Source organism: Cervus canadensis, chromosome 1, assembly GCF_019320065.1.
Source record: "Cervus canadensis isolate Bull #8, Minnesota chromosome 1, ASM1932006v1, whole genome shotgun sequence".
In the NCBI taxonomy this organism is placed as follows: Eukaryota; Metazoa; Chordata; class Mammalia; order Artiodactyla; family Cervidae; genus Cervus; species Cervus canadensis.
The window spans coordinates 113926125-113939439 of record NC_057386.1 but is presented as its reverse complement, the minus strand read 5'-3'; the positions used below and the strand labels follow the sequence as shown (position 1 = coordinate 113939439).

General features: G+C 43.4%; 2 protein-coding genes across 8 annotated transcripts in view; one reads left to right on the top strand and one right to left on the bottom strand.

Moving 5' to 3' along the window:
* Nucleotides 1–3715, bottom strand: part of HPS4 (HPS4 biogenesis of lysosomal organelles complex 3 subunit 2) — a 25493-nt gene extending 21778 nt beyond the window's left edge. For 4 of the 7 annotated variants that reach the window (XM_043437926.1, XM_043437962.1, XM_043437955.1 and 1 more), the window contains exons 1-2: nt 3617–3715; nt 1690–2212 (exon numbers count right to left, since the gene is read on the bottom strand). In XM_043437926.1, coding sequence (XP_043293861.1) covers nt 1690–1730 — 41 coding nt within the window. In that variant the 5' untranslated portion in view covers nt 1731–2212; nt 3617–3715. Of the gene's footprint in view, nt 1–1689; nt 2213–2783; nt 2909–3612 lie in introns of all 7 variants that reach the window. The other 3 variants (XM_043437931.1, XM_043437940.1, XM_043437947.1) reach the window with 3 other exon arrangements.
* Nucleotides 3712–13315, top strand: part of SRRD (SRR1 domain containing) — a 21537-nt gene continuing 11933 nt past the window's right edge. Inside the window, exon 1 of the mRNA XM_043438060.1 lies at nt 3712–3912. Within this exon, the coding sequence (XP_043293995.1) occupies nt 3740–3912 (173 nt within the window). The 5' untranslated portion in view covers nt 3712–3739. The remainder of the gene's footprint in view (nt 3913–13315) is intronic.

Sequence of the window (13315 nt, the reverse complement as noted above, 5' to 3'; positions counted from 1 at the left end):
ACAACCCTCTGCTCTTCCCTGAAGACTCAGGATCTCTTCTGCGGTATGGCTATAATTATCTCCTTAAGACCACAGGGCAAACTCCCCAGGCTGGCGCTGGGTTCACCCTCAGTCTCTGAAAGCACGCCCGTCAGGCCAGGGCAGTGACTGGACTCTTCTCCCCAGTCTACACCCTGCCCCCGCCACCCTCCCTGGCCCCCACCTTATCCTCCCCGTGACAAGCCGTAACTGTTTCCAGCACGTTTTGCTTGCCTGAGCTCCAGATCTCGATGTGCCACCGGCTTCAGGGCAAGAGCAAATCAAAAATGCCTCGGGCGCCGCTCAGAAAGCCCATTGCCGGGTGGTGAGCCTCTTGGGATGTACCGTACAGAAATGGCATATCACTGTGCTGGGTACAGCGTTATCCGTCAGTTATGCTTCAGACAAAATGTCATAGAAAAAGACTGGATTTGTGGTTATCAGAGGCAGGGGGTGGGGGAAGCGGGGATCGGATGAAGGTGGTCAAAAGGTACAGCCTTCCAGTTATAAACAGTACTAGGGTTGTAAGGTGTTGGTGCTGTTGTTTACTCGCTGACGTTGTCTCCAACTCTTTTGTGGCCCTGTGGACTGCAGCCCGCCAGGCTCCTCTGTCCCTGGGATTTTCCAGGCAAGAGTATTGGAGTGGGTTGCCATTTCCTCCTTCAGGGGATCTTCTCAAACTAGGGATAGATCCCACATCTCTTACATGTCCTGCATTGGCAGGAGGCTTCTTTACTGCTGAACCACCAGCAAAGCCCTGGTGTAATGTACAGTATGATAAGTGTAATTAACACTGCCGTATGTTATATATGAAAGTTGTTAAACAGAGTAAATCCTGAGTTCTCATTACAAGGAAAAACTTTTTCCTTTTATTTGGTATCTGTGTGAGATGATGGATGCTCACTAAACTTACTGTAATCTTTTCATGATTACGTGAGTTACAGTGCTGAATGTCAACTATATGTCAGTGAACTGGAAGCTTATAGGTAGATAAATAGATGAATGAATGAATGAAACCCCACTGCTGGGCTGCATTCCACCTTTTCCTCATGTTCCCTGGGTGAACTCTTGACAGGCCCGCAAAGAACACTTGAGTGTCCTTTTGAACTGCACACGTGTCTATGGCCACACCACCCTGAACGCGTCCGACCTCATCTGAACGGCACACGTATAATGTCATAAACCCTGCTCATTCTTTTGAAACCACACCTCTCACTTTCCTCTCCCCGATTTAACGTTCACTGAACCAAATTCAGACAGGCTTAACCCATTTAGGGTTGAGGAGAGTTTCAGGCAGATGTTGTGGAATACCCTTCTAGAGCCAGTCTGGCCAAACTTCTCCCCGTGGCGAAATTCCGCGCGGCCACCTCTGCTTGTCTCTCACAAGCGAGGACTCGCCTGCCTGTGGTACTGGCACAGCCCAGCTGCAGAATCCAGCCACAGCCATCCTTTCTGCAATCTACCAGCGGTGCTAGATCCTGCAAGAGGCTTGTGTTGTCACAACACATCAGCCTCAGAGAGAAATGGCCCTTGATTAGTGGCTCTGAGGAAAATGGCTCAGCCCCCCCACTTAATTAAATCTAGACAATCCAGTTGGGGATTTTCAGTTCACCCAAAACATCTGTCCAGCAGCCTGGCAGGAACTAAACCCCCGCAGGCCCTGCTACTCACCAGGAGGCCAGCTGGCTCTCTGTGGAGGTGGAGGCCGCCATTTACTCTCCACCGGCCCTCATTCTCTTCATTTGGGTTTTCTTTTCCAGTCTGGCTTTGTTCTCCCCAGCAGTGGCAATTCCTCCGGGTCCCCAGTCTGCTGAATCTGGATGTGGGGCATCTAGGTGTCTTTAGACGCCAGCAGTCACTTGTCTAGTTTTCATTCAGCATGAAAGTGCTGCTTCCCTTCCCAGCAGGCCCTTCGGTCCCATCAGTACCTCCAGCCTCTCAGAAAGAATAAAATAAAGCAAGACGATTGTTCCAGGAAGTCAAATCCACCAATCTGGTTCCATGAGCATCAGCTCTCTGGCCCTCTGCGGAATGAACCCTTCAAAGAGCTCCTCACCAGGGATGCCCCTGGACAGGCAAGATGCATGCTGAAGGCGGTGCTCTGAAACAGTGTCTAGCTTGTCTTTTTCAAAGCCATTCTGAAGGCTTCTTTTTTAAGTTTGAAGCTTCCCGTTCAAAGATCAGTCCCTTGGCCCTAAAATAAACACAAGGCATAGATTATTTCAGAATCCCATGAGTGAGCATGTGACCCAGCAGAGCCAAGCAAATGGTATGCTTCAAAAGAGCTTTCCAGAAAGTTGAAGTGTGTTTCAAGATCCAAAAGAGAGGGGAGCAAAACCTCAGAGTAAGTCCAACAGTTAACTTGTAAAAGTGATGTCACACGTAAGATAAAATTAAATAACCGGTGTGAAAAAGCTTTGGGTGTTGAGCACAGCGATACGAATGAAGCAGCTGTAGTAATAATGGAACTCAGATTAAGGAACTGTCACCTCGACAGCCCCAAAAGTAATCTAAACGCCCAGAGCTGGGCGTGTTTCCAGAAGACAGAGAATTTAACAAGTGACATTCAAACTCCCACAAGAAGAGAGAAAACTCATGAAATTTCAAACTCAGAAAGGATGTGGGCATCACTTTAATCCTCTCTTGTAGTTTCCTTCAGTAACTACCTTGACTGTCTGGCTTCCTCCCTCCAGAGACACAGACACAGTGTTAAATTTATCCTTCCACCAAGCTGAAACTGGCCTTCAGGTAAATGCCACACTCACCAGGAAAAGAAAACAAGGTCTGATACTTTGGTCACTTCTAATCTGTATTACCAACTGTCACTTTCTCCAAGCTCAGTGTCCCCAGGGACATGGTTTCAAATGCTTGCTCACCATCTGCCATCCTCCTGGGAACACAAGGGAGTTTTGTTTTTTCAAGTTCCTTTGGTAGAAGTCCCTAGAGAGGACACCACTGAGTCTTTGGTGGCCTGTAAAACCTCTGTCTTTTCTCAGCTTTTGATATCTTGGGGTGGGCCTCACAAGGATCATACTCATGGCATCTGCGAAGTATATTCAGATGCCTATGGAGGCGGTCTCTAAGCCCCCTGGGGCCAAAGACTGCAGCCTGAAACCCCCATCCCTTGTTCCCATAGGACTGGGCCGTCCTCTGCCAAGGTCCACTCGCTTATCTGAAAGGTCCAGAAGGAGCCGGTAATGGTCCAAGGGTAAGGCAACTGTAGGGATGCGGCCACAGAAGTCCCTGGAGGTGGGGCGAGGCGGCGATGAAGTGTGGCCTCAGGGTCTGCAGAGCGGGCAAAGGGGCGCTACCGACCGCGATGGGCCGGGAAGCGATGGCTAACCGCAGGTGGCAAGGGGACGTGTCTGGCCTCAGCTTCAGGGAGCTGGCATTGGTGGACAAAAAGGCGCAGGGGTCAATCGGGGTCCGGGTAACAGCACCGAGGGGCGCCCACAAGGCGCTCTCCGCCGTGCCCCCCCCCCTTCCATGTCCCTGCGCCGCCGAGCGCCGCCCACCCGCCGGAGTCGCCAGGCAGCCCCGGGGTCGGTGATCGGGTTTAGGGACCCGATGGTCCCAGCGACTCCCGCCCGGTACCTACGCGCGCTGCGGAGCGGTCCCAGGGTCACGCGCCACCTGAGCCTACCTCCCCCCGCCTTAAGTTCGTGCAGGGCTGGCGCGCGCCGATGACGTAGGGTCGAGCGCGCCGTGACGTCGGAGGCCCATGGCGGCGGCGGCGGCGGCGGCGCGAGAAGCCTGGCAGGCGGCATCTCCGCGGAGACGGCGCTCGGCGGCTCGGCGTCCGAAGCGGAGGGAGGCTGCGGCGGCCGCCGGGACCCCGGGAGCCGAGCCCGAGGTGGAGGGCGGAGTCGTGCTTCGTCGCATCCAGGAGGCCAAGTAAGGACGGACTCGGTCCTGGGTCCAAACTTGACGCCCGTGGGAGCCTCCCCGAGCCCCAGTCTCGCTATTTGTCCCCTTTAACTCTCAGGGTTTGAGGGTTATGGGTGGAGGTAACGGAGGTAAAGAGCTCATTATTGTAATAAGCACGCAATAACGTCTCTTATGGCAGTTGCAGCTGCGTGGCCGGTGGGCGTGAAAATAGTAATAGAACCTATGTAGGCTTGTTTCGAGGATTCAGTGGATTAGTAAATGGTTGCACCATTCCAAACAGTGTCTGGCGCGTGGTAAGCGCGCTACCCGTGTTCGGTGTGAATATTATGTTAATATTGGTCATCAGTGGTTTTGCTCGTACCAGGGCCCCAGCGTTTACGCGTGATACTCATCTTCACGAGTCTCATCCAATGATTAATTAATTGAGGAGCAGCTCTGTGCCTGACACTGGCTTAAGCGCTCTTTATGGACAATGAACATCTCAACCAGGCTTGGGTCTCGATCGGGCGCCGAGTCTCAAAGAAATATAATTTCTAGATGTGTATAGAACCAGGTTTCAAACTTTTGTCTTTGGTAACTTCAAATTCAATTCAGTCGCTGTATATTCATCGGGGGTTTGATTTAAGTCCTACCTGACTACCCTAGTGGTTTCTCCCACTTTCTTTAGTTTAATCCTGAATTTTGCTGTAAGGAGCTGATGATCTGAGCTGTAGTCACGTTCTGGTCTTGTTTTTGCTCACTGTATATAGCTTCTCCATTTTCGGCTACAAAGAATGTAATCAGTCTGATTTTGATATTGGCCATTTGGTGATGTCCATGTGTAAAGTCATCTCTTGTGTTGTTGAAAAAGGGTGTTCGCTATGACCAGTGCATTCTCTTGGCAGAATTCTGTTAGCCTTTGCCCTACTTCATTTTGTACTCCAAGGCCAAACTTGCCTATTGATACTCCAGGTATCTCTTGACTTCCTGCTTTTGCATTCCAGTCCCCTATAATGAATAGGACATCTTTTTTTGGTGTTGGTTCTAGGAGGTCTTCTAGGTCTTCATAGAACTAATCAACTTCAACTTTTTCGGCATTGGGGTTGGATTATGTGATACTGAATGGTTTGCCTTGGAAACAAGCTGAGATCATTATGTCATTTTTGAAGTTGCACCCAAGTACTGCATTTCAGACTCCTGTTGATTCTGGGGGCTACTCCATTTCTTCTATGGGATTCTTGCCCACAGAGGAGATACAGTGGTCATCTGAATTAACTTCACCCATTCCCCTCCATTTTAGTTCACTGATTCCTAAGATGTTGATGTTCACTCTTGCATCTCCTGCTTGACCACGTCCAGTTTACCTTGATTCATGGACCTAACATTGCATGTTCCCATGCAGTACTGTTCTTTACAGCATCGGATTTTACTTTCATCACGAGACACATTCTCAGTTGAGTGTCCTTTCCGCTTTGGCCCAGCCGCTTCATTCTTTCTGGAGCTGTCCTCCGCTCCTCCCCGGTAGCATATTGGACACCTTCTGACCTGGGGGACTCGTCTGTCGGTGTCATATCTTTTTGCCTTTTTATAGTGTTTTCATGGGGATCTGGTATCTTGGGGGGTGTGTGTGTATCATAATGCCTGTGCCCTTTCTTCCATGATGGACACGCAGGTTGTTCCCACATCTTGGCTGTTACAGATAGTGCTGCAGTGAACGTTGGGAGTGAATGTGTATGTATTTTCAAAATAGTGTTTTCATTTTCTTTGGAAGAATACCCACAAGTGGAATTGTTGGCTCAAATGGTAGTTCTTTTTTTTTTTTTTGATGTGGACCATTTTTAAAGTCTTCGTTGAGTTTGTTACAATGTTGTTTCTGCTTTATGTTTTGGCGGCTTTTTTTGGGTTTTTTTTTTTGGCCAAGTATGGGATCGTAACTCCCCAACCAGGGAGGGAGCTCACACCCCCTTTTTTGGAAGGTGAAGTCTTAACCACTGGACTGCCAGGGAATCCCTCAAATGGTAGTTCTGTTTTTAAGTTTTTGATGGAGCCTCACACTCTTTCCCATAGTGGCTGCACCAGTCGACATTTCCACCAGCAGTACACCAGAGTTCTCCTTTCTCCACATCCTTACCAACACTTGTTATTTCTCTTTTTTTTTTATATAGCCATCCTAACAGGTATGAGGTGGTAACTCATGGTGGTTTTGACTTGCCTACTGTTTAGTGATGTTGAGCATCTTTTCATGAACCTGTTGGCTATCTGTATGTCTTCTTTGGAAAAAATGTGTGTTCAGATCTTCTGCCCAGATTTTAATTGAATTGTTTGGGGTTTTCTTGCTGTTGCGTTGTGTGTTCTCTATATGTTTTGGATATTAACCCCTTATCAGATACATGATTTGCAGATATTGTCTCGAATTCAGTATGTTGCCTTTTCATTTTGTCCATGGTTACATTTAACATGCAGAAGCTTTTTAGTTTGACGTAGTTCCGCTTGTTTATTTTTGCTTTTGTTCCTTGTACTCTTGGTGTTAGATTTAAAATATCATCACCAAAAATTTTTTAATAAATAGAAACAAAAAAGCATCGCAGATACTTGTGTCAAGGAGTTTACTGCCTGTGTTTGCTTCCAGGAGTTTTATGGTTTCAGGTCTTTCTAAAAATATACTCAGTTTTATTTGTTTGTCTGGCTGCACTGGTTCTTAGTTGCGGCACGAGCCATCTTTTAATTGCGGCTTGTGAGATCTAGTTCCCCCACCAGGCATCAAACCCATGCCTCCTGCATTGGGAGTGTGGAGTCTTAGCAACTAGACCACCAAGGAAGTCCTGGTCTCAAGTCTTATATTTAAGTCTAAATCCATTTTGAGTTAAGCTTTGTGTATGGTGTAAGATAGCGGTCTAGTTTTATTCCTTTTTTTTTTTTTAATGTGGCTGTCAGTTTTTCTAAATGCAGTTTATTAAAGAGACTGTCTTTTCCATTTTACATTCTTGGCTCCTTTGTTGTAAATTAACTGACCATAGATGGGTGGGTTTATTTCTAGGCTATGTTCTGTTCCATTGATCTATGTGTGGTTTTTTTTTTTTTTTGAGGTTTTTTTTTTTAATTTTTTATTAGTTGGAGGCTAATTACTTCACAACATTTCAGTGGGTTTTGTCATACATTGATATGAATCAGCCATAGATTTACACGTATTCCCCATCCCGATCCCCCCTCCCACCTCCCTCTCCACCCGATTCCTCTGGGTCTTCCCAGTGCACCAGGCCCGAGCACTTGTCTCATGCATCCCACCTGGGCTGGGGATCTGTTTCACCATAGATAGTATACATGCTATGTGTGTTTTTAAACCAAAACTATACTGTTTTAATTACTATAGCTTTGTAATAGATTTTGAAATCAGAGGACATGATACCTCTAGCTTTGTTCTTCTTTCTCAAGATTACTTTGGCTATTTGGGGTCTTTTGTGGTTCCATACAAATTTTAGAATTGTTTGTCCTGTTTCATTAAAAATGCCATGGGAATTTTGATAAGGATTGCATTGAATCTGTAAATTGCTTTGGGTAGTATGGACATTTTAACGTTAATTGCAATCCATGATCAGGAAATATGTTTCCATTTATTTGTGTCCTCTTCAGTTTTCTTTCTTTACTATCTTGTCTTTTTCAGTATACAAGTCTTTCACTTCCTTGGTTACTTTTATTCTTAGGTATTTTATTCATTTTTAGGTGTTCTTTTTGATGCAGTTGTACATGAGATTGTTTCTTTTTTTTTTTTCTGATCAGTAGTTTTTATTGAAGTATAGTTGATTTACAGTGTGTTAATTTCTGTTGTACAACAAAGTGATTCATTTATACATATATTGATATATATGTTATTCTTATATATTCTTTTCATTATGGTTTATCATAGGATGTTGAATGTACTTCTCTGCACTATACGGTAGGGCCTTGTTGTTTATAAAAGCGTGTATCTGCTAACCCCACCCTCCCACTCCAGCCCTCTCCCACCCCCCTCTGCTTTGGGGGCCACCAGTCTGTTCTGTATTGTCCATGAGTCTGATTTGGATTTACAGGTGAGTTCATTTGTGTCATATTTTAGATTCCACATATAACTGATACCACATGGTTTTTGTCTTTCTGACTTAAGTCACTTGGTATGGTAATCTCTACTTCCAGCTACGTTGCTGCAGATGGCCTCTTTTTTATGGCTGAGTAGTATTCCATTACACACGCTTACACATGCACACACACGCACACACACACATCTTCTTTATTCATCTGTCAATTAACGTTTGGGTTGTTTCGTGTCTTGGCTGTTGTGAATAATGCTGCTCTGAATATAGGTTTACATGTATCTTTTTAAATTATAGCTTTGTTCGGCTTTATGCCCAGGAGTGGGATTGCTACATCACATGGTTATTCTGAGTTTCCTGAGGAACCTCCCTAAGTGTTTCCCACAGTGGCTGCACCAACTTATATTCCCACCAACGGTGTAGGAGGACCACCTTTTCTCCATGCCATTCTCCAGCATTTGATATTAGTAGACTTTTTAAAGCCATTCTGATTGATGTGAGGTGGTAGTTAGCTCATTGTAGTTTTGATTTGCATTTCTCTAATAATAAGTCGTGATGAGCATCTTTTCATGTGCCTATTGGCCATCTGTATTTCTTCTTTGAGAAAAGGTCTGTTTAGGTCTTATGCCCATTTTTCAGTTGGGCTGTTTTGTTTTTTGTTGTTTTGCGAGCTCCTTATATATTTTGTAAATTAAACCCTTGTCAGTTGCATTGTTCACAGATATTTTATCCCATTCTTTACGTTGTCTTTTCATTTGTTTGTGGTTTCCTTTGCTGTGCAAAAGCTTGAGTTTTTAAGTTTGATTAGATCCCATTTAGGGCTTCCCTTGTGGCTCAGCTGGTAAAGAATCTGCCTGCAGTGCAGGAGACCTGGGTTCAATTCCTGGGTTGAGAAGATCCTCTGGAGAAGGGAAAGTCTACCCACTCCAGTATCCTGGCCTGGAGAATTCCATGGACTATATAGTCCATGGGGTCTCAAAGAGTCAGACATGACTTAGCGACTTTCACTTTACTTCACTTGATTTTATTTGTTGTTTCTATTGCCTTGAGAAATTGACCTAAGAAAACATTGGTATAACTTATGTCAGAGAATGTCTTGCCTATGATATCTTCTAGGACTTTTATGGTGCCATGTATTATATTTAAGTCTTTAATCCGTTTTGGGTTTCTTTTTGTGTATGGTGAGATGGTGTGTTCCAACATCACTGATTTACATGGGGCTGTCTGGCTTTCCCCACACTGAAAGAAGAAGCGGCCTTTTTCCCGCTGTGTATCATTGCCCCTCTGTCAAGCATTAATTTACCATAGATGTGTGGCTTTATCTCTGGGCTGTCTATTCTCTTCCGTTGATCCACATGTCTGGTTTTGTGCCAGTACCACATTGTTTTGATTATCACAGCTTTGTAGCATTATCTGACGTCTGGGAGGGTTATGCCTCCAGCTTTGTTCTTTTTCTTCTGGATTACTTTGGCAGTTCTGGGTCTTTTATGATTCTGTTTAAATTTTCAGATTATTTGTTCTAGTTATGTAAAAAAATGTTATGGGTAACTTGATGGGGATCACGTTAAATCTGTATATTACTTTGGGTAGTATGGACATTTTAATAATATTCTTCCAATCCAACAGCATGGGGTATGAGTCATCTTGAATTTCCTTTATTAACATTTTATAGTTCTCAGTGTATGTGTTTCACTTCCTTGATCAGGTTTACTCCAAAGTATTTCATTTTGGTGGGGGGGGAGGGTGAGGATGTGATTTTAAGAGGTTTTTTTGTTTTTGTTTTTTCTTCATTCCCTTTATGATATTTATTTGTGTAAAGAAATGCAGTGAATTTCTATATGTTAATCTTGTGTCCTGCTACTGTGCTGAATTTATCAGTTCTAGTATTTTTGTGTGAGGTCTTTAGCATTTTCTATATATAGTATTGTATTATCTGCATATAATGACAGTTTTACTTCTTCCTTCCCAGTTTGAATATCTTTTGTTTCTTCTCCTTGCTTGATTGCTGTGGCCAGCACTTCCAATACTATAAAAGATGAGGTGAGAGTGGGCATCCTTATCTTCTTCCCGATATTAAGGGGAACGCTTTCAGCTTTCCACCAGTCAGTATTACGTCGCCTTTGGGTTTGTCATCAGTGGGCTCCCCAGGCGGCATTCACTGTAGAGAATCCGCCTGCCAATGCAGAGGACCTTAGAGACATGGGCTCAGTCCCTGGGAAGGTCCCCTGGAGGAGGCATGGCGGCCCACTCCAGTGTTCTTGCCTGGAGAATCCCGTGGACAGAGGAGCCTGGTGGGCCACAGTCCACCGGATCCCAAAGACTCAGACAGGCTGAGCGACTAACACTTTCACTTGCCATAAATAGCTTTCATTATACTGAGATGTTTCCCTCTATACCCACTTTAGTAGGAGCTTTTTAAAAAAAAAAAATCATGAATGGATATTGAATTTTGTCAAATGCTTTTTCTACATCTAATAGATGATGATCATGTGTCTTTGTCTTTATTTTATCCCATTGATTGATTTTGCATCTGTTGAGCCATCTTTGTGAACTTGGGATGAATCTCACTTGGATGCAGTGTGTAATCTTTTAATGTGTTATTGGATTCAGTTAATATTTTGTTGAGAAATTTTGCATCTATATTCATCAAAGATATTGACCTATAATTTTCTTCTTATTTTTTTCATGATGTCTCTATCTGGTTTTGGTATCAGGGTGATGATGGTTTCACAGAATGTCTTTGGGAGTGTTGCTTCCTCTCCATTTTTTTGGGAAGAGGTTGGGAAGGATTGGGCTTGCCTGGTGGCTCAGCTGGTAAAGAACCTGCCTGCAGTGTGGGAGACCTGGGTTCCATCCCTGGGTTGGGAAGATCCCCTGGGGAAGGGAAAGGCTACCCACTCCAGTATTCTGGCCTGAAGATTTCCATGGGCTGTAGTCCATGGAGTTGCAAAGAGTCGCAGATGACTGAGCAACTTTCACTTTACTTTCACTTCACTTAAGGATTGGTATCAGTTCTTCTTTTCATGTTTGGTAGAATTTACCTTTGAAGCCCTCTGATCCTGGATTTTCTTTGTAGGGAGTTTCTAAATTACAGACTATATTTCCCTTCTGGTGATCAGATTATTTCTTCTTGATTCAGTTTTGATGGGCTGTGTGTTTTTAGAAACTTGCCCATTTCTTCTAGGTTGTCAACTTTGTTGGCACGTAATTGTTCACAGTGTTCTGCTATGTATTTCTGCTGTGTCTCCTTTTCCATTTCTTGTTTTGTTGATTTGGGTCGTCACTCTCTTCATCTTGGTGAGCCTGGCTCGAGGTTTCTTAATTGTGTTTATCCTTTCAAAGAACCAGTTTTTGGTTCTTTTGGTTTGTCTATGTTTTTTAATCTCTCTTGTTTATTTCCTCTCTGACATTTATTACTTTTTCTTCCTTCTGCTTTTAGGTTTTGTTTTTTCTAATTCTTTTCAGTGATAAATTAGGTTGTTTATTGGAGATTTTTCTTGTTTTCTGAGGACAGCCTGTATTGCTGTGAATTTTCCTCTAAGAACTGCTTTTCCTGCATCACATAGATTTTGTGTGGTTGTGCTTTCATTTTCATTTGTCTAAAAGTATTTTTTAATTTCCTCTTTGATTTCATTGTTGACCCATTGGTTTTTTAGTAGCTTGTTGTTTGCTGCTAAGTCACTTCAGTCGTGCCTAACTCTGTGCAGCCCCATAGACGGCAGCCCACAAGGCACCCCCATCCCTGGGATTCTCCAGGCAAGAACACTGGAGTGGGTTGCCATTTCCTTCTCCAGCGCATGAAAGGGAAAAGTGAAAGTGAAGTTGCTCAGTCATGTTTGACTCTTAGCAACCCCATAGCCTGCAGCCCACCAGGCTCCTCCGTCCATGGGATTTTCCAGGCAAGAGTACTGGAGTGGGGTTGCCATTGCCTTCTCCGAGCTTGTTGTTTAGTCCCCATGTAATCATTTTGTTTTTTTCTCGTTTCTGTTTCTGTGATTAATTTCTAGTTTCATGCCATTTTGGTCAGGAAGGATGCTTGAGATAATTTCCATGTTCTTAAATTTGTTGAGGCTTGTTTTGTACCCTAGTATGTGGTGAATCCTAGAGAGTGTTCCATGTGTAGTTGAAAAGAATGTGTATTCTGGGATATTTTTTGGATGTAATGTTCTAAAAATACCAATTAAGTCCTAACTGTCCCTTTTGTATCCTTTAGTATCTCTGTTACTTTATTGATCTTCTATTCAGGAGATTTGTTCATTGACGGGAGTGGGATGCTAAAGTCTCCCACTGTTCCTGGATGTCTGTCAGTTTCTCCCTTTATGTCTGTTAGTGTTTGTTCTGTGTATGGGTGCCCCCATATATTAGCTGCACTCGTGTTGACGAGTGTAAAATCTTCTTCTGTCAGTCCTTATATCATCATACAGTGTCCTTGTTTATCTTTCTGTACGTCCTTTGTTGTAAAGGCTGTTTTGTCTGATGTTAGTATTGCAGCCCCTGCTTTCTTGTCACTTCCGTTTGCATGAAATATCTTTTTCTATCCCCACTTTCCATCTGTATGTGTCCTTTGCCCTAAAGTGGGTCTTTTGTGACCAGTGTATTATAGGCTCTTGTTTGGGGGTGGTTTTTTGTTTTGTTTTTTTTAAAAATCCAGTGTGCCACTCTATGTCTTTTAATTGCAGCATTTGGTCCATTGACATTTAAAGTAATTCTTGATAGATATGTATTTATCACCATTTTAAATCTTGTTTTCCCTTTGATTTTATGTTTCTTCTTTGTCCCTTTTTGTTTCTTTTGTGGTTTGATGATTTTCTTCTCTCTTGTTTATGTTCTCTCCTTTTTGGTTCTTGTGAATCTGTTGTATGTTTTTGATTTGTGGTTACCCTGTTTTTCAAGTATGTTAACCCCTTCCTGTATTTGCTTGTCTTAGACTGGTAGTCATATAGGCTCAAACACATTATAGAGGGGATATAATCTATTTTCTTACTCTCCTTCCCCACGTTTTATGATTTTGATTGCCTCTTTTACATCTTTATGTTCATCCTCCATTCACTGTGATTATCACTCATAGAAGATTTTTAGATTTTTTAAAAAGTCTATTTACTGGCTTATTTACGTGATTTACTTTCCCATTGTGATTTCCTCTTTATTAACATTTCCTTTAGGATAGGTTTAGAATTGCTGTATTTTTTTAGTTTTTGCTTATTTAAGAAATTCTCTGTCTATTCTAAGTGATAATCTTGCTGGATAGACTATCCTCGGTTACAGATCTTTCCCTTTTAGGACTTTGAATCTATCGTACCACTGTAAGATAGATTTCTGGCCTGTAACATTTCTGTAGAGAAACTGTCTGCTGGCCTTGTTGC